General features: G+C 39.5%; 1 protein-coding gene across 1 annotated transcript in view; it reads right to left on the bottom strand.

Annotated features, from left to right (window-relative positions):
- LOC110154019 (membrane-associated guanylate kinase, WW and PDZ domain-containing protein 3-like) overlaps nucleotides 1-26,583 on the bottom strand; it is a 367,298-nt gene that overhangs the window by 72,890 nt on the left and 267,825 nt on the right. Inside the window, 2 exon segments of the mRNA XM_055165821.1 lie at nucleotides 2,962-3,124; nucleotides 11,695-11,895. Coding sequence (XP_055021796.1) covers nucleotides 2,962-3,124; nucleotides 11,695-11,895 — 364 coding nt within the window.

The following is a 26,583-nucleotide window of genomic DNA, read 5'->3' as shown; positions in this document are numbered from 1 at the left end:
TAGTGTTTGGATATCATAGCTAACAACTTTGTAGGGATGTATTTGTGATGGATCGATAGAAGGAAGCAAGGTTTTCTCTATGGCTGGACTGGAAAATATCACAGGAAAAAGGCTGTGGGTCCAATTCCCTATATAGTCTTTCTGTAGAGTTTCATGTTCTCCCTGTCTCTGGATGCATTGATTTCCCCTTCAGCCTTAAATGTCACTTTACCCACCATGCCTATTGTGCGGGTTATTGTTCTTGATGAATGCCCTATATTGTGAAGCAGAATTATTAATGGACACTCAGATCTACGTCTCTGGCAGCAGGGGACTAGGGACCAGTGGACTCACTCTGCCACTGCATCCAACAGATCTGTGTGTGGATGCAAAACAACTTTCTCCAGCTAAACTCAGACAAGACAGAAGTCATAGTCTTTGGCACACATAAACAAAGAGACAGTTTCAGCAGTCACCTCCAGTCTTTCTCTATAAAACCTTCAAATCAGACAAGAAATCTAGGGCTAATATGGACTCAGACTTGAACTTTAACAGTCACATCAAATCAGTAACATTGGCCTTTTACCATCTAAAAAACAGAGCACAAATCAAAGGTATACTGTTTAAAGCAGACTTGGAGAGACTTATCCATGTGTTTGTCTCCAGTAGGTTAGACTTACATCCAGAACACTGCAGCTTGAGTCCTGACTCGAACTAAGAAGTACAAACACATGCGTCCTGTGCTCAGGACTCTGCACTGCCCCCTGTGGCTCAGAGACTTTAAAGGAAGAGCTTGGAATTTTGGACATAGGGCCTCATTTCCTAGTGAGCCAGAGTGTTGGAGACGTGTGGAGACACTTTTTTCAATATTCCATCCAGTCCTTGTATTTGCAGAGGTCGCTGGTGTTCTGTAGTTAGCCTGCTACTAAAAACAGTCTTACCCACTCCACAAAGCACCTGAAGCAAATCTATTATTACTCCAGACTGTTGATGTAAATGTCTGTGTTGATAGAATAATGTTTGAAATAAAACTAACCTTGCATTGCATGAACTGTTGCATGTTGAGGGACTATTTTCTCATATATCAGTTCACCACTACCAAGCTTTCTATCAGGAAGTACAAGACAAGACATAAATCCTTCAAATACACTAGGAAATGAGGTCCTATGTCCAAAATTCCGAACTGTCCCTTTAAAGCGGCTCTGCTTGTGTACAAATCTCTCCATGGCTGAGCACCAAAGCACATTTGTGACATGTTACTGCCATATGAACCATCTCGCGCTCTAAGGAGCTCAAGGACCGGCCTCCTGCTGGTGCTCAGAGTCAGAAGTAAACATGGGGCGTCAGCGTTTCAGATTCATGCAGCTAAAACCTGGAACAGTCTTCCTGAAGATGTGAGACAGGCCTCTACTTTGTCACTGTTTAAATCCAGGCTCAAAACGGTTTGGTTTAACTGTGCATATGACTGAAAGGTTTTCATTTTTCATTCCGCACTCTTCTCTCTAATTTAATGTCTCTCTCTTTTTATAATTTTATGATGATTATTTATGTTTTGATTTGTTTGAATTTTAATATATTTCTTCTTCTGTAAAGCACTTTGAATTACAGACCCAAAATGTAACTTTTAGTCATGTTGGAATGTTGTTACATCACCAAAAACATACCTGGATTTGTGTTTTGTTTCATTCACACATGACTGAGAGATTCTTTAATATTAGACTGTCGCCAATGCTCAAAATGCTCTGTTCCACCTTGTGATGTCATGAAGAGGTGGCGTTCAAGATAACAGCTCCTTTTACCTTTTGTTCACTCAAGAGTGGCAATTCCATGGCTGAAATTGTACAAATTATTCTAGTGAAGGTGCATAGAGTTTAAAAACACAGTGGAGCACTTCCTGTATTACCACATGACATCACAAGGTGAAACAGGGTTTTCTGTTTGAGAGAAGAACTCAGTCTAAATATGCAGTTTGTGTGTTAATGAAACAAAACACAACTGCAGATTTGTTTATGATGAGGAAACAATATTATAACATACTGTAGATGAGAAAATTTAAGAGAAAAATGATAAAGATTCAACTGAAAAACATGACTGGGAATTTTGCTGCGAGAAGTGACATCAGTTTTCATCTAATCAGGCACATTGTTCACTAAGAATCATGGGAAAACAACAGCCTGGTGCTATTTCAGACAGTGGATTCCCTGTCACTGCGCATTATAAAAAGAGAAAGTGGAGAAAAACACAACTACATCAGACTATTCTAGATTTTTATTTATGTGTTGTGTAGTGCAATATCCAACTGGTCTGAGCACACGAGACATTTTGAACTAAAACATGCTCCTGACTCATTTCAAAATCAGGTACAGGGCTTTTTATCTAATTATCTAGAGTTTGCGATGTTTTCCCTTAATTAATCTGAAATGACCTCCCTTGGGTTTTGGTTAAGTGGTTGGAATTGAACTGGACAAAATGAGAATTTAGCTCACTGAAATAATTTCTTTTAGAAGCCCAGACTCAACTCTACAGCAGTGTGCCTTATGTTTATAAATGGTGTTTTAAAGCGGTGTTATACTTTTTTATACCGTCTTTCAAAACCAGTCTTGGTCACCGCTACAAGGATCGAATAGTGGCCTTAGTTAACATTTTCAAATACAGTTTTTTTCACTTCCTTAAATGCCATCTTTATTGAAATTTCACTGTGCAAATGTAATATAACAAGATGAAGTGCTTCCTTGTTGGTCAGTGCTTCCTGGAGTAAAAACAGATACTAAATAAAGTGTTTTCAACTCCGAGAAAGACACTAATAGAGATTTAAAAATTACACAATCATGTATTTTTAGATGAAGGAACAACTTAACATTACAGAAAGTTCCAAAAAGCCTTAGCAATCCCTTTTAAGTGACCACATCACTACTTTACAAAAATAAAACAACTTCAAACTCCACCATTACTTTTCCAAACACACTTGAATCTTGTACTCACTCTATGAAGTACACCATCCCTGTCTCGGTGTAGGCCATCTCCCAGTTCTTGGGCAGCGGTTCCTGGTTCTCGTCCTGATGGTTCCACCCTCTGAGCTCCATGGCGGCCGCAGACTGAGTGTAGCTGGGCACCGTCCTCCTCCACTCCGCCTTCTCTGGGTGCTCTGTGTGGCCGTAGTGCGCGGCGGACGGGGGCACGCGGACGCGGGGACGGTGGCGTAGTAAGGGAAAGGGATGTGGTAGAAAGAGAAAGACATAGGAGGCGGTGAGATTGTGTAGCCATTATTGTTATTATTAAATATCCTATGGGCTCCTTGCATGTCTATCTTTTTGTTGATTCTGCTGCTGCTGCTACGACAACTGGGACAACAGGCAAATTCAAGAGAGGAGAGGTGGGAGGAGAGAGAGCAGAGACAAGCAAAGCAGCCAGGCCATAGGATTTGCATGTCAGTAGAGATGAACCAGGAACAGCCTCGAGGGCAAAAGTGAGCTGACCAAACCAAGCAACATCACTGCTCTCTTAGTACAACTGTTGTGTGTTGTGTATGTGTGTTCATGCGTGTTTGTGTATTTGCCTAAGAGTTGTCCACAGGGTTTGACCAGGAAATGTGTAACCTAAATTTTTTTGGGATCGCTGAAACGTGCATGTATTGTGTGTGCGTGTGTGCGTGTGTGTCGTGTGCATGTTGTGTGTTGTGTGTTGTGTAGGTGTGTGTGTATGTGCGTGTGTGTGTTTGTGTGTGTCTAGAGTCTTCTACAGGTGTTGACCATGAAAGGTGTAACCTCCATTTTTTTGGTAGGGCTGCAATGTGAATGTATTTTGTGTGCATGTATGTGTGCGTATTTTGTGTGTGTGTTGTGTATCTGTGTGTGCGCGTGTCTTTGTGTGTGTCTAGAGTCATCTACAGGTTTTGACCACAACATGTGTAACCTTTTTTTTTTTTTGGTGCAATGTGCAATGTGTTGTGTGTGCATGTATGTGTGTGTGCTGTGTATGGGTATGCATGTGTTTATATGTGTGTTAGTTGCGTATGTATGTGTGTGTTTGTGTGTGTCTAGAGTCATCTACAGGTTTTGACCAGGAAATGTGTAACCTACATTTTTTGGTAGGGCTGCAATGTGCATGTATTGTGTGTGCATGTATGTATAGTGTATGTGTGTGCATGTACATCTGTGTGTATGTGTGTATGTGTATGTATGTTCATAAGTGCTTGTGTATTTGTCTAAGAGTTGTCTACAGGTTTTGACCAGGAAATGTGTAACCTACATTTTTTTGGTAGCAATGAAACATGCATGTATTGTGGGCATGTGTGTTGTGTGTGTTGTGTATACGTGTGTGTTGTGTATCTGTGTGTGCGCATGTGTGTGTGTGTAGATGTAACTACTGTGTGTGCGTGGTAGGTAACTACATGTGTTGTGTATTTGTGTGCTGTTTTTGTGTGGAAATGTGTATACATGTTTAGTGTGTGTGTTGTGTGTGTGTATGTTGTGTGTGTGTATTGTGTGTTGTGTGTGTGTTCATGCGTGTTTGTGTATTTGCCTAAGAGTTGTCCAAAGGTTTTGACCAGGAAATGTGTAACCTACATTTTTTTGGTAGCGCTGAAACAAGTATGTGTGTGTGTGTGTGTGTGTGTGTGTGTGTGTGTGTCTGTGTGTGTGTGTTTGTCTAGAGTCATGCACTGGTTTTGACCAGGAATTGTGTAACCTATATTTTTTGGTAGGGCTAAAATGTGCATGAATTGTGTATGTATGTGTCATGTATGTGTGTGTGCATGCATGTTTGTTTGGTTGAGTCGAAAGTGGAAGATTAATAAAAAATTTCTTACATTTGCAATTTGAAAGATTGTAAGCATTGAAAAGGTGTAACTTTTAATTTTAGGTGCCATCTGCTTGTCTCAGTTGGGATGTTATTCCTTTGCACAGAATGTTCCAGAGTAAAGCATTAAACTTATCTTTTTGCATGTATTAATTTCCCATGTTTTTATTGCTCAAAAGTAACTTGAAAAACAGGCATTTTACAGTGAGCGAAGTCTCTTCTCCACAGATGTGGCTCCCGAAATTGTTTAAAACATTCACTTTAAACAGAGTTTCATCATTAAAACATAAATCACAAATCCAATCACAATGCTTATCAGAAAAATTGCAACTAAATGCTCTGAAGTATGCAGATTTTAAATAGAAAAAACAATATTTAACTAGAGAATGTCACAATTGTTCAAATTGGAGGTCGATGTTCCTGATGCAATGACACAAAGCTGTAACTAGCTCCACCACAGACACTCATGTATTTCGCTTCAGGCCATAGCAGCCTTTCAAGTCCTCCCATTGTAATATACAGAGAAATCAGCTCCTGTTTGTGAACTCATGCTGCCCTATATACAAGAGTTTGATTTTCTTCTTGAACTGTGAATCACACCAACACGGGGAGTTTGAACACTGAAAATGTCGTATAATGTGTCACAAATGTAATTTATTTATTATTATTTTGGGTAACTTTTCTGGTGGAGGATTTTTGTTGTTTAGGGAGATGTCATTACTTTGCTTGGTATGTTTCACAGTATGTTCATTACAGGTGATTTTATTATTCAGAAATACCTTCAAGACATTCCATTCCTGTGTGAGTGAGCTTCCATGGATAGACAAGTTCAATGCCGTACTGTGAAACATTCCAGGCTGAACAGTTAAAAACATAGAGATGTGGTGTACCATCTCCAACAAAAGCTATAAGCACCTTTAAGGCTCTAGTCGATTAAATACATTCTTGGTGGACTAAAGGCGTATCCTTCAGATTGATTTGAAGAAAAGCTCTGAAAACGTTTCTATATTTCTAGGAATCTGACGCAAACTGCATTCATAAAATTACACCTGCACTGGAGTTCAAGCAAGAACAACTATTTATAAAGAAACAGGAAACAATTTTGTGAATACACGTGTGAATCATCAGTAAATCTGCCTTTTACACATAAATACCAAAAATATGAAATCTTCAACTGATGCGAGCTAATTCACAGTAAAAATACACATTTTCAAGGTTTAGTTTGTGTCACAAATGTAGCTTATTTATTATTAGTCATAGTTAAAGGTGCGTTGTGTAACTTTTCTGGTGGAGGTTCTGTCAAATGCTTTTGTCAATGGAGATGTTATTGCTTTGTCTGGAATGTTTCATAGTATGGCATTAAATCTTTCTATCATCATGGAGACCAAACCAGACCACGTTACAGGTCAGATCTGTGGGGAGGCGACTCTGCTCACAGTCAGAATGCAGAATGTTTTTTATAGGTATTTTTGAGTAAATGTAAGAGCTGTTTAATGTCCTACAGTGGAACATTCCAGGCAGAGCAATGACATATCCATAGAAACAAGCAAGTGACAGACCCTCCACCAGAAAAGTTACATAATGCACCTTTAAATGCGTAATAAAAACTCTAAAATATGAACTCACTCAAATTACATTTCAGAACATAGAGTTAAGACAGGATATTTTGTTGGTGGAGAAAATCATCCACCCCAAATTTAAGACTTTTTAAAGACCTTTTTAAGACCACTAAAATAAAAATTAAGACCAACATCGCACCCATTGTGCAGACAAAAACACCAGATCCAATTCTAATAATGACCAAACAACTACTATATCTAGAATCGAAGAGCCACTGTGGATTAAACCTACACTTCCCCATGATCCATCCAGCATCTTCCTCCACTCTACTGATTGCTTTCTCATTGACGCTGTATTGTTTGTGCATACTCCAAATTAGACGTTCATTCACGTTACATGATTTCATGTGGTTGTTGTTTTTTTTTCTCCCTCCATTTAACATCGCACTGCAGCCCAGTTGAGTACACAAAAAAGTAGGCTAATGAAATTTGGACAACATAATTTAAGACTTTTTAAGGCCTTGATTAAGGAACATGAAATTTAAGACCTTTTTAAGACTTTTAAGACCCAGCGGCTACCCTGTGATACTTAAAAAAATTGCAGGATTTGCGATTTGCTAATTGTGTTATTTCAAATTGCGATTTTGTTTCACTTATGATTAATCTTGCAACCCTAAATGCCGTACTGTGGGACATTCCAACAGTACTTCCATGGAGACAAGAAGGTGACGGACCCTCTGAGAGAGAAGTTGTACAGTGCAGACTTGTCAACATCTCCAACAGACTTTGTATTATACTCTTCGACTCCACTGATCCTGATGGTCAGCGCAGCCCAAGGCCAAAGCCATCATGTGTCTGTGATCTGCAGTCTGCTCCCATCTTTTATTCATTTATTTTCTGTCATGCTACAAACTGCACCATCTCCTCTCTAATATGATCTTATTTGACTACGATCAGATAAGGAACAAATGACATTTTTCTAATATAGTTTTTCATGAACACATTATAAGGATTTGCAGTCTACTGGCCCTGCTTTGAGAAATTGTTTAGCGATAGTCAGGTTGTTATAAAAAAAATATTAAAATAGAGATGAGCAAATACAATTCAACAGTCTAATTATATCTTTTTTTAAAAAGGTGTACTATGTAACTTTTCTGGTGGAGGGTCCATCACCTGCTTGTCTTCATGGAGATGTTATTGCTTTGTCTAGAATGTTCCACGGTAGATATTAAACTAGGGTGACCAAACGTCCGTTTTTTTCCTGGTCATGTCTGTATTTTGGGTCATGTCCGGGGCGTCCGGGTTTTTTTTATAAAGTGATGCAAATGTCCAGGTTTTCAGTACCGCTCATTAAACTGAGCGTCTCTCGTAGCGTCTGTGACTCAGAAGGAGCGAGACACAAACAGTCGGTCAGTCTGCAACACACCGAAGCACAAAAGCGCATTTAACAATGACTTGTACAAGAAATTCTCCGTTTTCCGTCCCAATCGGGACAAGTGTGAGTCTATGTGCACAGGTTGCGAGGTGAGAGTACAGTGGTCCCTCGTTTATCGCGGGGTTACATTCTAAAAATAACCCGCGATAGGTGAAATCCACGAAGTATCAACTTTATATTTTACAGTTATTCTGTTTTAAGTCTGTAAAACCCCTCAGCACAAACTATATACACTTTTCTCACACAGGACAGGTGCAACACTTTTTACTTCCTTCTTAAAACTTATTGCTGCTGTGATCCTTTTGTTATTTTCCTCCTTCTTTATGTAACAAACTGAAGATTCATTTATTCCGTAATGTAGCCCAACAGCGCAGAGTCCTGCACGGGTCAGTTTTTGTAGACCCCCAGTACAACACCGCAACCACGTAGTACAGGACCGCACCTGCCCGTTAACCTGAGAGTATATCAAACTTTTGCGCTGCCTACGCCACAGACTGAACCAAGACTGAACCAGGACTAACCCAGGACTGATTCCAGGAGTGAAAAGGAGGACTAATCCATGACTGAACTAGGACTAAACCAGGACTAAACCAGAACTGAAACAGGACTCACTGTCGGGACGGGCTTGGAGATGACCACAGGAGAAAGAACCGGCTCAGCTCAGCACCTCACGGAGGTAAACGCGGCAATTGCCCGATCTCGCTTTGTGGACAAACTGCTCGGCGTTCTCTCTCTTAAATCCAAGATTAGTCCTGGTCCCCATCATTGTTCAATTTTGTATTTAAATTAATAATGGAAAAAACGGATAAGGGCTGTTTCCCATTTCTGTGACTTAAACTGCGATGACGGACTGAACCAGGACTGAACCAGGTCTAAAACAGGTCTAAAACAGGTCTAAAACAGGTCTAAAACAGGTCTAAACCGGTCTCAGTCCTGGTCTGGTCCTGGTCTCAGTCCTAAACCAGGACTAAACCAGGACTGTGACCAGGACTGAGACCTGGTTTAGTCCTGGTTCAATTCTGATTAAGAGCTGGGTTAGACTTGGTTTAGTCCTGGTTCAGTCCGGCATCACAGTTTAAGTTTTTTCGTTTTCTTATTTTTGGTTTTATATTGAAAAATGAATGAATGAATGATACATGGATTAACTATCTCCATGGAGACAAGTTACAGGTCAGATCTATGGAGAGAAGATCCCGCTCACAGCCAGAATGTATATTTTTGTACAATTTAAACACCAAAATGATAAATAGACAAGGTTAATGCCATACTGGGAACATTCCAAGCAAAGCAAAAACATCCATGAAGGCAAGCAGATAGCAGAACCACCATTAAAAAAGTTCCATAGTGTGCCTTTGTGTATTTTTTTTTCTTTTTTGCATTTTTGAGCAATAAAAACAACTGGAATTGATCAACTAAAGATAAATGTTTAATATCATACAGTGGAACATTACAGGGAAGGCAAAAACACCCAAGAAGGCAAGCAGATAGCAGACCCACCATCAGAAAAACTGCATATTGCAACTTTAAATCTCATCTGTAAACGAGGAGCATTGTGATGTTATATGAGGACATAGGGCTGAACAAAGTCACTCTCTTGAGGGGTTGTTGATTGCACACAGACTGAAGTTACTACTTGATTTGGGCCTGCACAGAAAAAGCTAATCTTGAGTGTTTGAGAAATACGACGCTACTTGAACGTAATCAACAAAATGCCATAGAGAGGCAAATAGCTGTGCAGACCAAATTCTGATGCTGCAATCTTCAAATGTTTTCATAGACTAGACTAGACTAGACTAAATGTGTTTTTACTAAAGTATGGTGAAGAAGTAGAGGGAGCGACAGAGATTGTGATATTTTGTATAGAGTAGATGGAAATAATAATAATAATTTCCTCTTGCAGATAAGAAGGGCCTAAGGACAGGAGGCACTCTGGGACAGTTATTGTTATATATTAATTTGTTTGTTTTCTATGAATATTTGGTTAGTCTGTCTGTTATTGACCAATTCACTGTTTGATTTTCTAACTTTCTCTTGGTTAAATCTACAATTTTGCTAAGCCCTCTGAGATGACTGCTGTTGTGGTTTTGGGCTATAGTAAATTGAACTGAACTGTGTTGAAAAATAAGGAGATTATTTTAAGACTTTTACAGAAACTAACCAAAAAAGATGAAAACTGAACTGAACTGCACAATTTCACAAAACGGTAAAAAGTTGAATTCTCTGAAAACTTTTTTTTTAAAAAATCTCATATTATCTTAATTAACCTCAACAAAGACATCTATCTCACCTAATTTACAGTGATATCCACTGTTGGGCAAGTTACTTCAAAACTGTAATGTGTTATTTATTACTTGTTACTGCAATTTCAAAGTAATTTGTTACATTACAATATTACTGCATTTAAAATGCAAGGCATTACACGACTATTGCAGCACTTTAAGTTACTCTCACCAAAATAATTGTGTCAAGATGCCAAACTTTTGCACCATATATGGACTGAAGCAGGAGGACTGAACCAGGACTAAACAAGGACTAAACAAGGACTAAACGAGGACTCAACCAGGACTCAATCAGAACCAAACCAGGACCAAACCAGGACCAAACCAGGTCTAATCTTGTACTAGGACTTGGAATCTAGGACCCCCCCCGAGAGAACCACGAGCCATGATTAGCCCTGTGGAGAGTGGAGTTCTGCATCAGTCCTTTCGCCCATGATCACCCAACGGTCTACGCAGGCGCACCTCTGGACCCGTCCCAACATTCGGAACCATAACGATGGCGTTTCACTGCTGCTGATATCACAGTGATTTTAGCAAATTTGTATGAAGAAAAATTAAAAAACCCACCACTTCAGTCCAGGTTAAAAAAGCATTGTAACACGAGTTACTGACATTTGTACCAAGTAAAATATTAATTTTTTTTTCTGTAATGGTTTGCATTACTGCGTTACAGCAAAAAGCAATACATTACAGTAATTTGTTACTTTTATAACATGTTACTCCCAACACTGGTGACATCACGCCGGGGGTGTACTGCATATTTGTCTATGATGGAGTTTTTAGATGAGCCTGTGATGATTACAAGTGTTAATGGTCCTGTTTAGGTGATTTTCGACAAAAAGCTGAGAGTAACTAACTGAAAAACTAATGACCAATGTTTCCTAAAGGTCGTCACACACTACAGGATTTTTCGGTCTTAAATGAATTTTAAACATGCTACAAAAAGCGCACAACACAGACATGAGGAGAATCTTTTAAAGAACACTTCAGACTGGATTCACAGCACTGTTTTGTGGACTGGGTGTCATTATTTACAGAGGACAAATTCTATGCATAATACGGATGAGATGCTGCAGTTTATATTTACAACTTTACGAGAGGTGAGTAATAATTATATTCGCTGTTTCCTGAGTTTGTATGTTGCACCTCTGTGTTTGTCACTCCATTTGCACCTGACGCTTTGTTTTATTGGATGTAATCGTAGCATTGCTGATGTTTGGTGGTTACAATATATGACAGTGCAGCTCAGAGTCACACTGTAGCGGCTTCAAAATCACAGCCAAAATTGGGCAAATTCTCCTGTAGTGTGGGCGGCTTTAACTCGTGACTGTAATTTTATATGTGAAAGACTTGTTTAACAGTACAAAATAAGTACTCCTGTAAGTCCTCTGTAAACTCGTGACTGTAATTTTATATGTGAAAGACTTGTTTAACAGTACAAAATAAGATCTCCTGTTGTAGTTCCTGCTAAGTCAGTTCTTTCTGGTCAGATTGTGTTCAAACAAAGCTCAGATTAAAGTTTAACTTAAGTAACAGAGCCTCAAACGGACCAGTGTCTACCATTATCGTCACATCCCGAGGGAATATTAATGACATCCGCTGCAAAGGATCAGTAGCTAAAGTGGGTTAAGTAAAGTAGTCTCACCAGTGAGTCCATTGACCAGTGGGGGGTCCTCTTCCTCCTCCTCTGGCGCGGCGCTGTCTTTTCGGTCCATCTTGCTGACAGAGGTGGTGCGTTTCCTCTGCACCTCAGTGTCAAACTCCTCATCGAAGAGCACCTGATCCACCAGGTCAGGCTGCACCGGGCTGGGCTCTGCGGGGGGCTTAGGGGTGCCATAGTAGTTACCTACACACAACAGAGAGTAATACAAAGAAATATTATTATTGGCATGTTTGTATATTCATATTGATTTGATTGGGCTTGAACTCGATTTTTCCCATGTATTTGAGAAAAACTTGTCTAGAGTATAAAATAAGTCTACTGTAAACTGTCTGCTTCTAATTATAAAGTCTTTTTTTTCCATGTCAGAGAATCAGGAAGTATGTGGTTAGCATGTAAGTTGTTGTTAGCATGTATGTATGTAGGTATGTATGTATGTAGGTAGCAAGTAAGTAAGTTTTTATTTATATAGCGGAAGCAGTCTGACGGAAGCGTGGCTGCCAATGCCCCCTCTGACCACCACCGACACTCACGCACACTCCACTTTCATACTAGGCAATGTAGGTGAAATGTCTTGCCTAAGGACACAACAATGACATTTTTGGCGACTACTGTCGCCACTGTGGCACCTGATTTTCCCAGCGGTACAAAGTACTAACCAGGCCCAGCCCTGCTTAGCTCCTGAAATCTGACAGGATCAGGCTTTGACAAGTCGGTATGGCTTAAAATAAGTCAATTTTATCTTATTTAAAAATATTTTGTCTCCATCTAATTCTAAAGCATTTTTTGGTCCAAGAATCAGAAAGTGCATAGTTAGCATGCCAATTGTTGTTAGCATTACTGCCATGGCCAATCTCCACTCTAGTATCAGGTACAGGGGCTTTAAAAGTGCAATATGTAACTTTTCTGGTGGAGTATTTGGACAAGCATGTGATAACAGTAGGCTAATTTACATGCAAGGATAGTGTAGAAGTGTAGAAACAACTCCACTTACAAGAATGCATGTATTTTTAAGTAATAAAAGTCCTGTAATTAAAAAAAAATGCAAGATGGATAAGTGTAATGTCTTATTGTGGTATATTTTAAACAAAGCAATGGGATCTCCATAGAATAAGACTCCAAATCAACTATAGAAAAGTTACATACTGCACCTTTAATAAACCTCGATATTTCACAGTTGCATTGGCTTTGTGGACGTATCCTTTTGGAAAACATTGTGGAATTAAGTGGGGTTAGCTTAAACCAAGAAGACAAAAGAAAATAGGGATGTTCAAGATGCATTGTGTAACCTTTCAGGTGAAGGGTCTGTCAAAAACTTTAGCTTTGTCTGAAATTTCTCACAGTATGGCATTAAACCAAACCAGACCAAGTTACAGGTCAGATCTGTGAAGAGGTGGCCCCGCTCACAGTCAGAATGCCTTTCTAAATAGTTTTGAGCAATAAAACCACCTGGAATTTAATAAATGTATGATAGAGCAGTTTAATATCATACTGTGGAACATTCCAGGCAGAGCAATGGCATATCCGTAGAAAAAAGAAAATGATGGACCTCAAACCAAAAGTTACGCAGTGCACCTTTAAAGCAAAGCACAACACAACTGGGTATGCACACCAGAGCTTGAGAGCAACTGGATATAACAGTGAAGTTTAAATCTTTCAAAGTACAAAAAAGCTTGTACCTAGGCTTAAAATAAGTCTTTAAAACTAAACAAAACTAAACAAAACAAAAAACATTGTAACATTATTTTGGTCTTTTGGTAATTTTTTTTTTTTTTTTTACTTTGAAACTGAAAAATATACCTTATTATCCACCTAAATTCTCTAGGAATAAAAAAACTTTCTTTTCAGCTAAGTTAATTAAGCCATTATGTGAAGCCAGACAATGTATTAACTTTACAAATTATCTCACCTGCCAGGGAGTCACATTCTTCATTATTAATGCATGGCCACTGTCTAGAACATTATGCAAAAAGATAGCGAGGAAAATATTCATTCAAAAAACTCCAACTCCAATACAGTTCAAGCCAGTGCATTCAGAAGCTCTGCAAACTTTTAGTCAAGGCTGTAGTTATAATGTAAAATGGTACATTATTTACCTTTTTATTCATTATCAGAGATTTAAGTTCAATGTTACATACTGTGTTTACATAAAGCACTTTCAGACGAGCCCAATACTTAATGATGTGGTGATGAGAAAGTGATGGGAAAAAATTAGCTGAATATTATGGAGAAGCTGAAAAGAGAGCTGTTGTCCTTGACTTCGCATCTACAGATGAATTATTATTGGAGAAAAGTAGTGACAATGAATGCAAGAAGCTATAGCAGTTTAAGTAGCAGTATGTAGTATATAGGGATGTGTAAATAACCAAAAGTGTATGCTGCTCATAGCAATTAAAGGTGCATCATGTAACTTTTTGGTGGAGGGTCATCTGCTTGTTTCAATGGAGATGTCACTGCGCTGCTTCAAATGTTCCACAGTATGACAGATCTAAACAGATATAAATAGCTCTAGTTTACACTTAGGCCCCATCCACACTAGTACATATTCAAATCATTTTCATTGTGGATGCAGTGTTCATCCACAGTAATCTGACAGAAAACAGCTCCAGAGATGGAACGATCTGGTGCCACCAGCTCCCACAAATTTATCTGAGTATGGATCTGATCCGGCACTGTGTGGACGCCTGAAAACATTGATACACTGACATAGGAGCTCTAGTTGCCGTCCTTATTGGACCACGTCACTGTGACTTGTGCCTTCCTGATTCACTGGGTTGATGACATCGGTCATGTGACACTATTGCGGAAAACAGTTTAAACAAACCACAGACAAATGGACTCACCATTAGCAGAACACCCCTTTGTCACAGAAAGAACACATATATTCCATATTTATTATATGTACAGTCCCTGACAAAAGTGTTGTCGCTTATCCATTTTGTAGAAACAAAAGCTTCTAACCTGACTTTAAATTAATCGATTGGTTTTAGAAATGTCTCATATGAAAGCTAAAACCCTCCCAAATTATGCTCAATATACTAAAATAAATTTGCTTCACTGAAGAAAGAATGATCATTTAATGAACACAGAAAGGTCAGATTTTGGCAAGACAAAAGTTTTGTCGCCTACAGAAAATTGAACAAATAATTTACTTCAGATACAAAAATATGTTGCATAACGTCAGTGAATGAAGTAGTGGTGCTGTGAGATCCATATTTAATATCTTGTATGACTTCCATGAGCTTGAAGGACGCATCCATGCGGTTCGACAATGATTCATACGAAGTTGTTGATGAAAACAAAGTCATTGTCAGAGGCTCTAATAACAATATAAGGAAAGATAAGCAAACCAAAACGGAACTAAATGAAACAGAAAAACAAAAAAACAGTCTAAGTCACCAGTGCTCAAGCAAGTCCACAAACAGAACAGCTGCCCAGAGTGGCAGGGGCGGGTCCTTTATAGGGCCGGAGCTCCAGGTGTAGGCCTGGGATTGGCCAGGTGTTCCAGGTTTCCACCATTCAGCGGAGGGGCTCCAGATCCATCTTAAATCGATTCCTCCAATCACAGCATCACAGCGGGGGTTTATATGGAGGCTTGCAAACACACACACACACACACACACGGATCTAGGCAAATATGGCCAGGAGGATCTGGAGGCCTTCCGTAACATCATACAATTTGTTGATGAAGTCATCAGGAATAGCAAAGAAAGCGTCTTACATGCCTCCCAGAGTTCATCAAGATGCTTTGGTTTTGCCTTCCATGCTTCCTCTTTCATTCTACCCCAGACATGCTCAATGATGTTCATGTCTGGTGACTGGGCTGGCCAGTCCTGGAGCACCTTGATCTTCTTCGCCTTGAGAAACTTTGATGTAGAGATAGAAGTATGCGATGGAGCTCCATCCTGCTGCAAAATTTGACCCCTTTTATGGTTGGGAATGTAAGAGGAGCTAATACTTCTTGATATTTTAGGATATTGATGTTGCCTTCCACCCTGCAAATGTCTCGCACACTCCCATAATGGATGTAACCCCAGACCATGATTTTTCCGCCACCAAACTGAACTGTTTTCTGGGTGAATCTTGGATCCATGCGGGCTCCAGTAGGTCTCCTGCAATATTTGCGGCGGCTGTGATGTTATTCAACCGAGGATTCATCTGAGAAATCCACCTTCTGCCACTTTTCCAGTGTCCATCCTTTTAGCAGGCTGTGGGCCTTGGCAAATGCCACACGGTTTTTTAATTGCCTTTTGTTTAGTGCTGGTTTCTGTGCACTGATTCGACCATGGAGGCCATTTCGAGACAGAATTCTACAAACTGTTGTGGTTGACACAGGGACTTGAGGGTGACCAGGCCTGGTGGAGTCTGCTGCAGTGGAAAAGGGGCTGGCCTTGGATTTTCGAATCAACAAACGGTCCTCCCGAGCAGTTGTCTTGCGGGGTCTGCCGGACCTGGGCTTGTCAAAAACATCTCCAGTCATTTCAGATCTTTTTCTTATTCTTTGTACTTGAGGCTGAGACACATTGAAGGTGTCAGCCACCTCAGCAGTGGATCTGGTCTTCAGCCTCTTGATAATTAACGCTTTGGTCTCAGGGTGGATCTTAGGCATGTTGTCAGAGGTCAAGTTGCAGTTGATGTGAAGGTCTGGTGTGCTGGGGCTTCTTTTTATACACACCCACTAATTGATTGATCAGTAACTGATCACAGGTGAGGCTGTAATCTAGGATTGGGTGCATCATATGACAAGGCGACAAGACTTTTGTCTTGCCAAAATCTGACCTTTCTGTGTTCATTAAATGATCAATCTTTCTTCAGTGAAGCTAATTTATTTTAGTATATTGAGCATAATTTGGGAGGGTTTTAGCTTTCATATGAGACATTTCTAAAACCAATCGATTAATTTAAAGTCAGGTTAGAAGCTTTTGTTTCTACAAAATGGATAAGCGACAAGACTTTTGTCAGGGACTGTATATATATATATATATATAAATATATATTTGAGTCCTGTCCTTTTTAAGTCCAACAGAAGCTGACTGTGTTAGGGCACAAGGAGCGAGGCGTTTTTTTGAGCCTTAGTTTATGCAAATTAGTCATGTGGTTTTAAGTTTCTTTTCTGTACAACGATGCATCTGGACGCAAAAAGTTTCCGATACGGTGATACAGTGATTTGTTTCGCTGTAAACGTAAACTTACTCAATTACAGGGGTTTTATAGCTTTAGCTTTATTCATAAAACAGGATTCTGACAGTGAGCAAGGTCGCCTCTCCACAGATCTGACCAGTAACTTGGTCTGGTTTGGTCTCCATGAAGATAGTTTAGATAGAAGTTTAATACCATGCTGTGAAACATTCCAGACAAAACATTAATATCTACATGGAGAAAAGCATGTGACAGACCCTCTACCAGAAAAGCTACGCAGTGCACCTTTAAAAGATGGTGTAAAATGAATAATAGAAGCAATAGATTTTGCAGTGAGATTGCAGTGGAGTGTTCCACATATAACTCTATAGGCAGAATGTTCAGTAGTTACCATGGAGACACAATGCACGCATTAGCAAACACAGACAAAACAGTTTTAAGATGAGATAAGATGAGTCTGAAAACTCAAGACAAGATACAAAATGGTTTTCAAAAACACATTTTCAGGAGCCTGTGATTAATACAAGAGTTCATAGTGCTGTTAAGGAGTTTGATTTTCAACAAAATGGTGAGACTGAGAGACTTCTTAACACCACAAATCAGCACAACAGAGCTTCAGACAGAGTAGTGCTTCAGTCAGAATCACAGCCACAGGGAATATTGATGAGAAGAGCTGAGAAGTATCAATAGTAGCAGTAACAGTAGTCGCAGTAGCAGTAGGCTAGTTGTAATTGTTGAATCAATGTGTGAATAATGGTGCTTGTTTTATTCCATTATTAAGTATTTGGATACTGTAGTAGTAACTACATTAGTATTATTAGTGGTTGTAGTAGTTGTTGTAGTAGTAGTAGTAGCAGCAGTAGTAGTGGTGGTTCTTAATAGTTAAATTCATGGGTGAATGATTGGTGTTTTTCCATCACCAAGTATAGTAGTGCAGAAGCAGCAGCAGCAGCAGCAGTAGTAGTAGTGTAGTAGCAGTAGTAGCAGTAGCAGTAGTAGCAGTAGTATCAGCAGTAGGTGTAGTAGTAGCAGTGGCAGTAGTGGTAGTAGTATATTGCACATTTTATCAATAGAGTCTATGCAGCACTAGTTCTGCTATCATTTGAAAGCCAATCATATGACTGTAGTAGTAGTAGTAGTAGTAGTAGTAGTAGTAGTAGTAGTAGTAGTAGTAGTAGTAGTAGTAGTAGTAGTAGTAGTACTGGTACTAGTAGTAGCAGTAGTAGTAGTAGGTGTAGTAAGTGTAGTAGGTGTAGAACTAGTAGATGTAGTAGTAGTAGTAGTCGTAGTAGTAGTAGCAGGTGTAGTAAATGTAATAGCAGCAGCAGTAGTAGTGGTAGTAGTAGTAGTAGTAGTAGTAGTAGGTGTAGTAGATGTAATAACAGCAGTTGTAGTAGTAGTAGTAGTAGTAGTAGTAGCAGTAGTAAGTAGTAGCAGTAGTAGTGGTGGTAGTAGTATATTGCACACGTTATTAATAGCGCCCATGCAGTCCTATGTAGCTGTGCTATCATTTAAAAGCCAGCCATATTTCTGTAGTAGTACTAGTAGTAGTAGTAGTTGTAGTAGTAGTAGTATTAGTAGTGGTAGTAGTATATAGCGCATGTTATCAATAGCGCCCATGCAGCCCTACATAGTTGCATAGTAGTAGTAGTAGTAGTAGTAGTAGTAGTAGTAATAGTAGCAGTAGCAGCAGTCGTAGCAGTCGTAGTAGTAACAGCAGTAGTAGTGGTGGTACTTGTACATAGCACATGTTATCAATAGTGCCCATGCAGCTCTAGTTGTGCTATCATTTGAAAGCATGCCATATTTGTGTAATGATATATTTTAATCTCATGCATTTGATGGCTTCTTAAGACCTCAGCTTCCTCTTGTGTCTGTGCCTAAGGCTTATAACACTGCAGTCCCACTCCTCTCTCCTCTACGACACACAGATCACCCACTCCTCTCCTCTTTCCTCTCCTCTCTCCTCTACGACACACAGATGACCCATTTACCAGTGCGCCTTGGTGCTGTGCTGTAGAGGAGTCAACTGGAGCTTCAACATTTACACAGTGGTAGTGTTCAGAATTGGCTTGTTTGAGAAATGTTTGTATCTATATTTTTAAAGTCCATGTGACGGGTTCTCATATGTCTTATTTTTCTTCATCATAGTTCAAGTCAGTTAAGGGACAACTACTACAGTACTGCAACTATCACTGCGGCTACTACAACTACTACTACTACCACTACTGCCACTGAAACAACTACTAACACTACAACTACTACCACTACTACTACCACTACTCCCATGGCAACAACTACTAACACTACACCTACTACCACTACTACTGCAACAACAACAACTACAACTATTGCTACTACTATTACTACTACTACCACTACTGCCACTACTGCCACTGCAACAACTACTAACTACTAATTACTACCACTACCACTGCAAATACTAGTAAATACTACTACTAACCACTACCACTACCAGTACTATCACTAATGCTTCTGTAACAATTACTAACACTACAACTACTACTTACACTATGACCACTACTACTACTGCCACTGCAGCAACTACTACCAACTACTGCCACTACTACTGCAACTGCTACCACTACTAACACTACTGTCACTACAACACCTACTAACTACTAATTACAACCATGACTACTGCAAATACTACTATTAACCACTACCACCACTACTACTACTACCATCAGTACCACTACTACTACTACTACCACCACTACTACCACTACTACTACTACTACTACCACCACTACTACCACTACTACTACTAGTAATAGCACTACCTTGACCATGACCACCACTATCACTTCACTGCTGCCAGTACTGCTACTACTACCACTACTACTACTGCTGCAACTACTATTTTGTTAAAAAACCTGAAGTACAAAAATAAAGGAAGTAGCACTGAGTTCTAAAACAGAATCTCTCTACCTATGTCATCAATACTCAAAATTCAATCAAACAGCAGGGGCAATTTATGTAAAAAGCAGATCAATTTCTAGAAATAAAAAACTAGAAATTAGAGACTAAAAACAGAGAAATTCACTCGATCAAGCCAGGATTAAACAGAGAGGCAATCAAAACGAAAGCAGGACAAAAGTTTCAACATTTAGAGAGACATGAAGCCTAGAAATGTTGGTGAAAAGATGCCATTATTGACCGGTGCCCCCTGGTGAGTGGTTTATAGTGGTGCTTTAGCTGCCTGCTGCGGAGTGGAGGCCAAGACACTGCTGTGGACAATGGACAGTGAAAGATGAGAGCTGTTGTATGAAGTGAGGAGAGGGAGGAGAGTAGTAAACTGGCTACTGAAGGCATGGTAACTAGAGACAAAACAACCAAAACACAACATGGGATAAAGGTTTTGTAAATAAATAATGGATAAGATTGCCACAAAGTAAGAAAATGTTATTATATATTTTTAATGAATTCCACACTGAATGCAAGTTATGTGAATGACTCAAATATTCTGGAGACAAAACTGCATCGCAAATGGTTCAAGAACTGAGGGTCTGTTTACGCGAGAACGCTTACAGGTAAAAACGACAAAATATTTTATTGGAAGTGCCTTTTGTTTAGATGGTGACGGCAAGATGCAGATCTGCTCACATTGTGTACACGTTTACGTCACATACACATACACATACTTGTCTAAATGTGGAATAAAAAGTGAAGACGCGACGCCACTTTTGCATCTTCTGTTCAGACCCTCATCATATAAGCATAGCCTTAGAATGGAAGTAGTAGTAGTAGTAGTAGTACTAGTACTAGTACTAGTAGTGGTAGCAGTAACACAACATAAACTTAATATGATCATAATCATCACCAATATAATAAGTAGTAACAGTAGTAGCATTGTTAGTAGAAGTAATAGCAACAGATGTAGTGTATTGGGCCTGAAGTTAGTAGTCTTAAGTGACAGAGGTAGCAGCAGTAGTAGTAGTAGCGGTAGTAGTAGTAGCGGTAGTAGTTGTAGTTACTTGAAGAGTGTCCAACATGTGTCGCTAAACACCATGACATCTTACAAAATCTAACAAATACAGAATGGATCATATTTCTTGAAGTACTGTAGGCATACAGTAGCCAGGCTGGCGCCACCTAGTGCCTCTGCTCAATTTCATTTCTCTCCCACGGAATAGGTCAGGAATTGTAATACACTAGACATTTCGCAAAAAACCCGGAAGTGGGAGTTTGGGCATCAGCCAGTCAATGAAGTGCCATATAATCTGTGTTGGCAACGATTCCCGAGATCGAGGATTTAAAGACGGAATAAAGAGAATGTTTGGTGATTTTTTTTCAAGGGGAAAGACATTATTGCCCTTCTTCATACGGGAATTGGGAAAAGCATAATATACCCCATTAGCGGCACATCACATTTGTCACGACCAAATAGCTGCAATTGGTTAAAATTTTAAAAAAGTACCCGTCTAACGTCGAGCACACGAATTCTAACACTGCGAGGTCAGACAGTTTCTACGAAGTGAAACCAGCTGATGAATCAGACTAGGCATACAGTACCTCTAAACCCATTCCGTAGAGCCCCAATTTTTGTTTTTTTATTTATTATAGTACACTCCTCCACCGGGTCACTCCCCTCCTTTTGGATCCCCTGTCTAGAAGCTTGCACCTGTCACATTCCACCTGGCACAGGTAAACAAGACGCAATTCTATGACAAACAACAACATGTTGGAGTCAGGAGTAGTAGCAATAGTAGTAGTAGCAGGAGTAATCGTAGTAGCAGCAGCAGCAGCAGCAGCAGCAAAAAGAGGTGGTAGAAAATGGTTCTGAAATGAAAAAGTGGAAATAGTAGCAGTACTAGCAAATACATCAGGGTGTAGATCAATAGAGTTTTTAAAAGTCATATGTATATATATACATAGATATATATATACATATATATATATAATATATATATATATATATATATATATATATATATATATATATATATATATATACTACACGTTTCAGGTAAAAAGGTAAAAGACTGCATTTATATATAGCACTTTTCCACCTTCAACACACTCAAAGCTCTTTACATAAAAAAAACACTCATTCACACACACATTCATACACCAGTGTACGCAGAGACTGGAGGTGAGCGAGGTTAAGTATCTTGCCTAAGGACACAACAACACTATTCATGTGGGGGAGCTGGATTCGCACCTCCAACCTGTGAGTCAGAGGACAAACACTTTACCAACTGAGCAGAGTGGCAGCAGCAACAGAGTGAAAAACAAAACACGTGTAACTCAGAAATGCTATTATTTCTTAGTCCATTTTTCAGCCCAAGTAATTATTTTCTAATTTAAACTTTAGCTTGATGAATATTATTTACTAAGTGGAAAATGTTAAGCACTTCCTCCTCCGCGTTAAAGCTATTACGCGCAATCCTTTTTGTATTTACAGCCGTATTACCATAAGACCCTCACTGAAGCCCTATACCAGCCATGTAATTAATGAACGCCTAATGATGGAATGCAAATTAACGGAGGTAAATTAAAAGAGTTAATTTCCTCCAGCTAAGAAGCAAGGTGCGCGTTCCCAATGAGAATATGTTGAAGAAGCATAGAAGATCAGAGACAAGCGGTGGCCATGTTGGAAAGGGAGAGGGCCGTTTTAAAAATAAGCATAGACAATTTATACCTTGTTCCAATTGAGAAACTTTGGACTACAACTACAACAACAACTACAACAACTACTGCAATTATATCAACTACTACAACAACTATTACAACAACTACTGCATCTACAACAACTACAGCAACCACTACTATAACAACTATTACAAATACTACAACTACAACAACTATTACAACTACAACAACTACTGCAGTTACAACAACTACTACAACAACAACAGCTATTACAACAACTACTACAACAACAACAACTGTTACAACTACTACAACTTTAAGAACTACTTCAATAACAGCTATTACAACTACAATAACTACTACAACTACAACAACTACTACTACAGCAGCTATTACAACAACAACTACTACAACTACAACAACTACTATTACTACTACAACTATTACAACAACTACATCTATTACACCAACTACAACTACTACATCTACAAGAACTATTACAACAACTACTGCAACTGCAGCAACTACTACAACTACAACAACTACAACAACAACAACAACTACTACCATTATTACGATTACAACTACAACTACTACTACAACAACTACAACAATTATTATGATTACAACAACAACTACTACTACTACTACTACTACTACTACTACTACTACTACTACTATTGGACATAAATAATAAAGAAAACAGTAGATTAGAAAGTCATTCCAAACAATTGCATTAAATCTTTTATTAAGGTTTTACAACATCAACCAACCCTCATGAATTCCTTTATTTTATCATAGTGTTGCTGAAATGTAAATCTGATTATTATTATTATTATTTTAAGATTTACAAAAACAAAAAACAAAAAAAAAAAACACCTAAAATTTCACCTTGACATTGAGCCTTGTGCATGTGATCAAATTCCCTGTGTCGTCTTATAGAGCCATGTATGCTGCTTATTTTAAAGGTGCACTAGGTAACTTTTCCACCCTCGTAGCAGTGTTTTGCTTTGCTTGGAATGTAGTACTTAAACTCCTCCACCTGCATAGGTCCGCAGGTCAGATCTGTGGTGAGGGGACACCACTCACAGTAAGAACATGTTTTTCACTGTATTTTTGAGCCGAAGAAACAGCTATAAATTAAACGCCACACTGTGGAACATTCTCGGCAAAGCAGTAACATCCTGTGCCTGTATTAATACCGGCTCTAACACAGCAAGGACTTCAGCCAAGGCTAATAAAACTGAGCCATACTTGCCAAACTGCCAATGGTTTGCCTCCAACAATACTTTAGTCACATAGAACATTAAACCACATCTAAATATTTAGTTTAATCTGTCCTTCTGTTTTTCCTTTCGATGATGGAGGATCTTTTCCAGGAACTAGAGACAAAAAACAGATGTAACCTTATGCAATCCTTTGTGCCAAAAGTTTAAGAGTGTCATTACCAAGACAAAGCCTGTCCCAGTGCGAGCGCCAAAGACCAGGGCAGAGGATTCAGGCCTGTTTTGATTTAATAAGAGTGGTTAGCCTCTGGCAGACCCAAAGACTGCAGGGGCCACCTCACATCTCCATGTTAATTACTGCTGTGAGTTAATGAGCACTTTGTTATCGCAAAGTAAGAGACTGTCAGAAGAGCTGCTATATGCTAATGCTAATCCAGAGTGGCCTTATTCTTTCAAAGCTAAAATATCTTCACAACACTCACAGTCTCTTGAACTTACTGTCTTGCATAAAAAGTAAATTACAAGAGCAAATGGGATTTTGCAATAAAAACTATTATGTAATGATATATAATCACCGAAACAGAACACTTGTTGAATGGCACCTGCACGACTCCATAGAGACAAGACAAAAAGTTAAAGCCAAACTTTGTAACATTATCCATGGAGGTATAGATGTTTACTGCTATTCTGTAGGATGTTCCAGACAATGTAAGAACATTTCCATGGAGACAAACAAGAGCTGGATTGTTCACCGTCAAAGTTACAAGACAGGTCTGCATGTTTTTAGTGCAAAAAACACCAGTAGACAAATAAAAGATTCATATTCATATTTTTTACTGAAATGTTATAGAGTGGGGCTTTAACATGAAGAAACTGAAACTGAGCTGTTCTAGTAACCCATCCTTCTATACTGTAGGCACTGGAAAAACAATCGAGTAGGTAAAGTTATCCCAAAGATATGCAGATACAAGTCTAGTTTTATTTAGTTCAAATTGAGTCTTTGCACAATGTCTCTCTTCCCAACACACTTAATATTATTACAATGTGCACTACATACAGAAAACAGTATGCATTAAATGGCAGGCCCTGTCCATGTTCAAGGGGCACTATGTATGTTACTTTTCTGGTAAGGTTTACGCCGTTATTATGGCGGTTATAGTTATTGTTTCACTCGCAATGTTCCACAGTATGGAATTAAACTAATAAAACGTATTCACACTACCTTAAAATCGTGTACTTACGCTGTGAGCAGGCTCCTCTCTCCACAGAACTAATCTGTAAATTAGCATAGTGGTGTAATTTGCTTGTCGCCGCTTAGGTTACATTTACACTGAACCGAATCACCGTACCACTGTATGACCGTATCGGAAAAATTTGTCCGCAATCAAAGCCTTCCCTATCCACACAGTAATGCGAAACCACCTGAAATGCTCAACACATGACTAGGCTGGCGTCACGACATCACAACGTCACGTGGGCAGTAAAAACAAGGAAGTGCAGCAGCCGATTTTGAGCCGAGGAAGATGGTAAGCGAGAGAGAGCAGAGACATCCGAGATTGTTCCTCGTTTTCCATGGCCTACTAGCAACTAGCTCTAGTTACGCTGTTTGCTGTTTCTCTATGGTTTGTTTAAACTGTTTTCCGCAACAGCGTCACATGACCAAAGTCATGAACCCAGCAAATCAGATCAAACCAGATCATTCCATCTCTGGAACCATTTTCCATCGGATTAGTGTGGACGAACACTGCATCTGCAATGAAAACGACTCGAATTCTACTAGTGTGGACTGGGCCTTAGTCAGATCAGTGTAAAACCATACTGTGGAACATTCTAAGCATTGCAATAGTATCTCCATGGAGACAAGCAGGTAGCACATCCACTACTACTACTACGACTACACACAAGTATTTTCAGTGATGTATTCTCAGTGTGTCTCCATGGTAACTGCTGCACGTTCTACCGTACAGATACATGTAGAAGAGCCCCAGCATGATATCCCTGCAAAGTATCCTAGTTGCATCATTTGCTTGCATCCATGAAGTAAGATAAGTTTAATCCCATACTGAGGAACGTTCTAAGCAAAGCAACAATATCTCCATGGACACAAGCAGGTAGCAGACCCTACACCAGAAAAGTCACACAGTGCAGCTTTAACAATAACTCAGAAACACTATTATCCAACCACTACAAAGCAGTATTTTGAGTGGTGTATTTTTCAGAGTGGTTTGACAGCGAGGTTAGATGTTTGTCTGCCTCCTCTTACTGTGAGAGAAGTGAAACTGGAGGCCTCTTTGTTTGAGCGGCCGAGTCAACAGCTGCTCTCCTCCATCACTGCATTACACGCTCATTCACTCATACTAACCACACACAGGCCCGCGCTCTGACACTCCACACGATTCCCACATCACCCAAGACGTTTCCCGCCAACAAGTGGTCACCAAGGATCTGAGCATGACCAGAAGGAGGGAGAGAGAGAGATAGAAGGGGGGAGAGAAGGGAGAAAGAACAGACAGAGAGAGAGGCAGAATGACAGAAAGAGAGCGAGAGAGTGAGATAGAATTATAGAAATTACAGAGAGCGAGTGAAAGAGAGGGGCAGAATGACAGAGAGCGAAAGTAAGAGAGATGGAGAGAATGGGAGGCAGAATGACAGAAGGGGTGAGGGAGAGAGAGACAGAATTACAGAGTGATAGCGAGAGAGAGATGGGGGAAAGAATGACAAAGAGAGTGAGAGCAGGAGAAAGAAAGAAAGAAAGAAAGAGAGAGAGAGAATGACACAGAGCGTGAGAGAGAGGCAGAATGATAGAAAGAGAGACAAAGAGAATGGAAGAGAGGGGCAGAATGACACAGAGAAAGTAAGAGAGAGAGAGAGAGAGGGTGAGGCAGAGGACAGA

This window comes from Boleophthalmus pectinirostris, unplaced genomic scaffold (genome assembly GCF_026225935.1).
Source record: "Boleophthalmus pectinirostris isolate CB_2022bp ecotype Guang Dong unplaced genomic scaffold, ASM2622593v1 HiC_scaffold_8, whole genome shotgun sequence".
In the NCBI taxonomy this organism is placed as follows: domain Eukaryota; kingdom Metazoa; phylum Chordata; class Actinopteri; order Gobiiformes; family Gobiidae; genus Boleophthalmus; species Boleophthalmus pectinirostris.
This window is presented reverse-complemented; position numbering and strand designations above follow the sequence as displayed.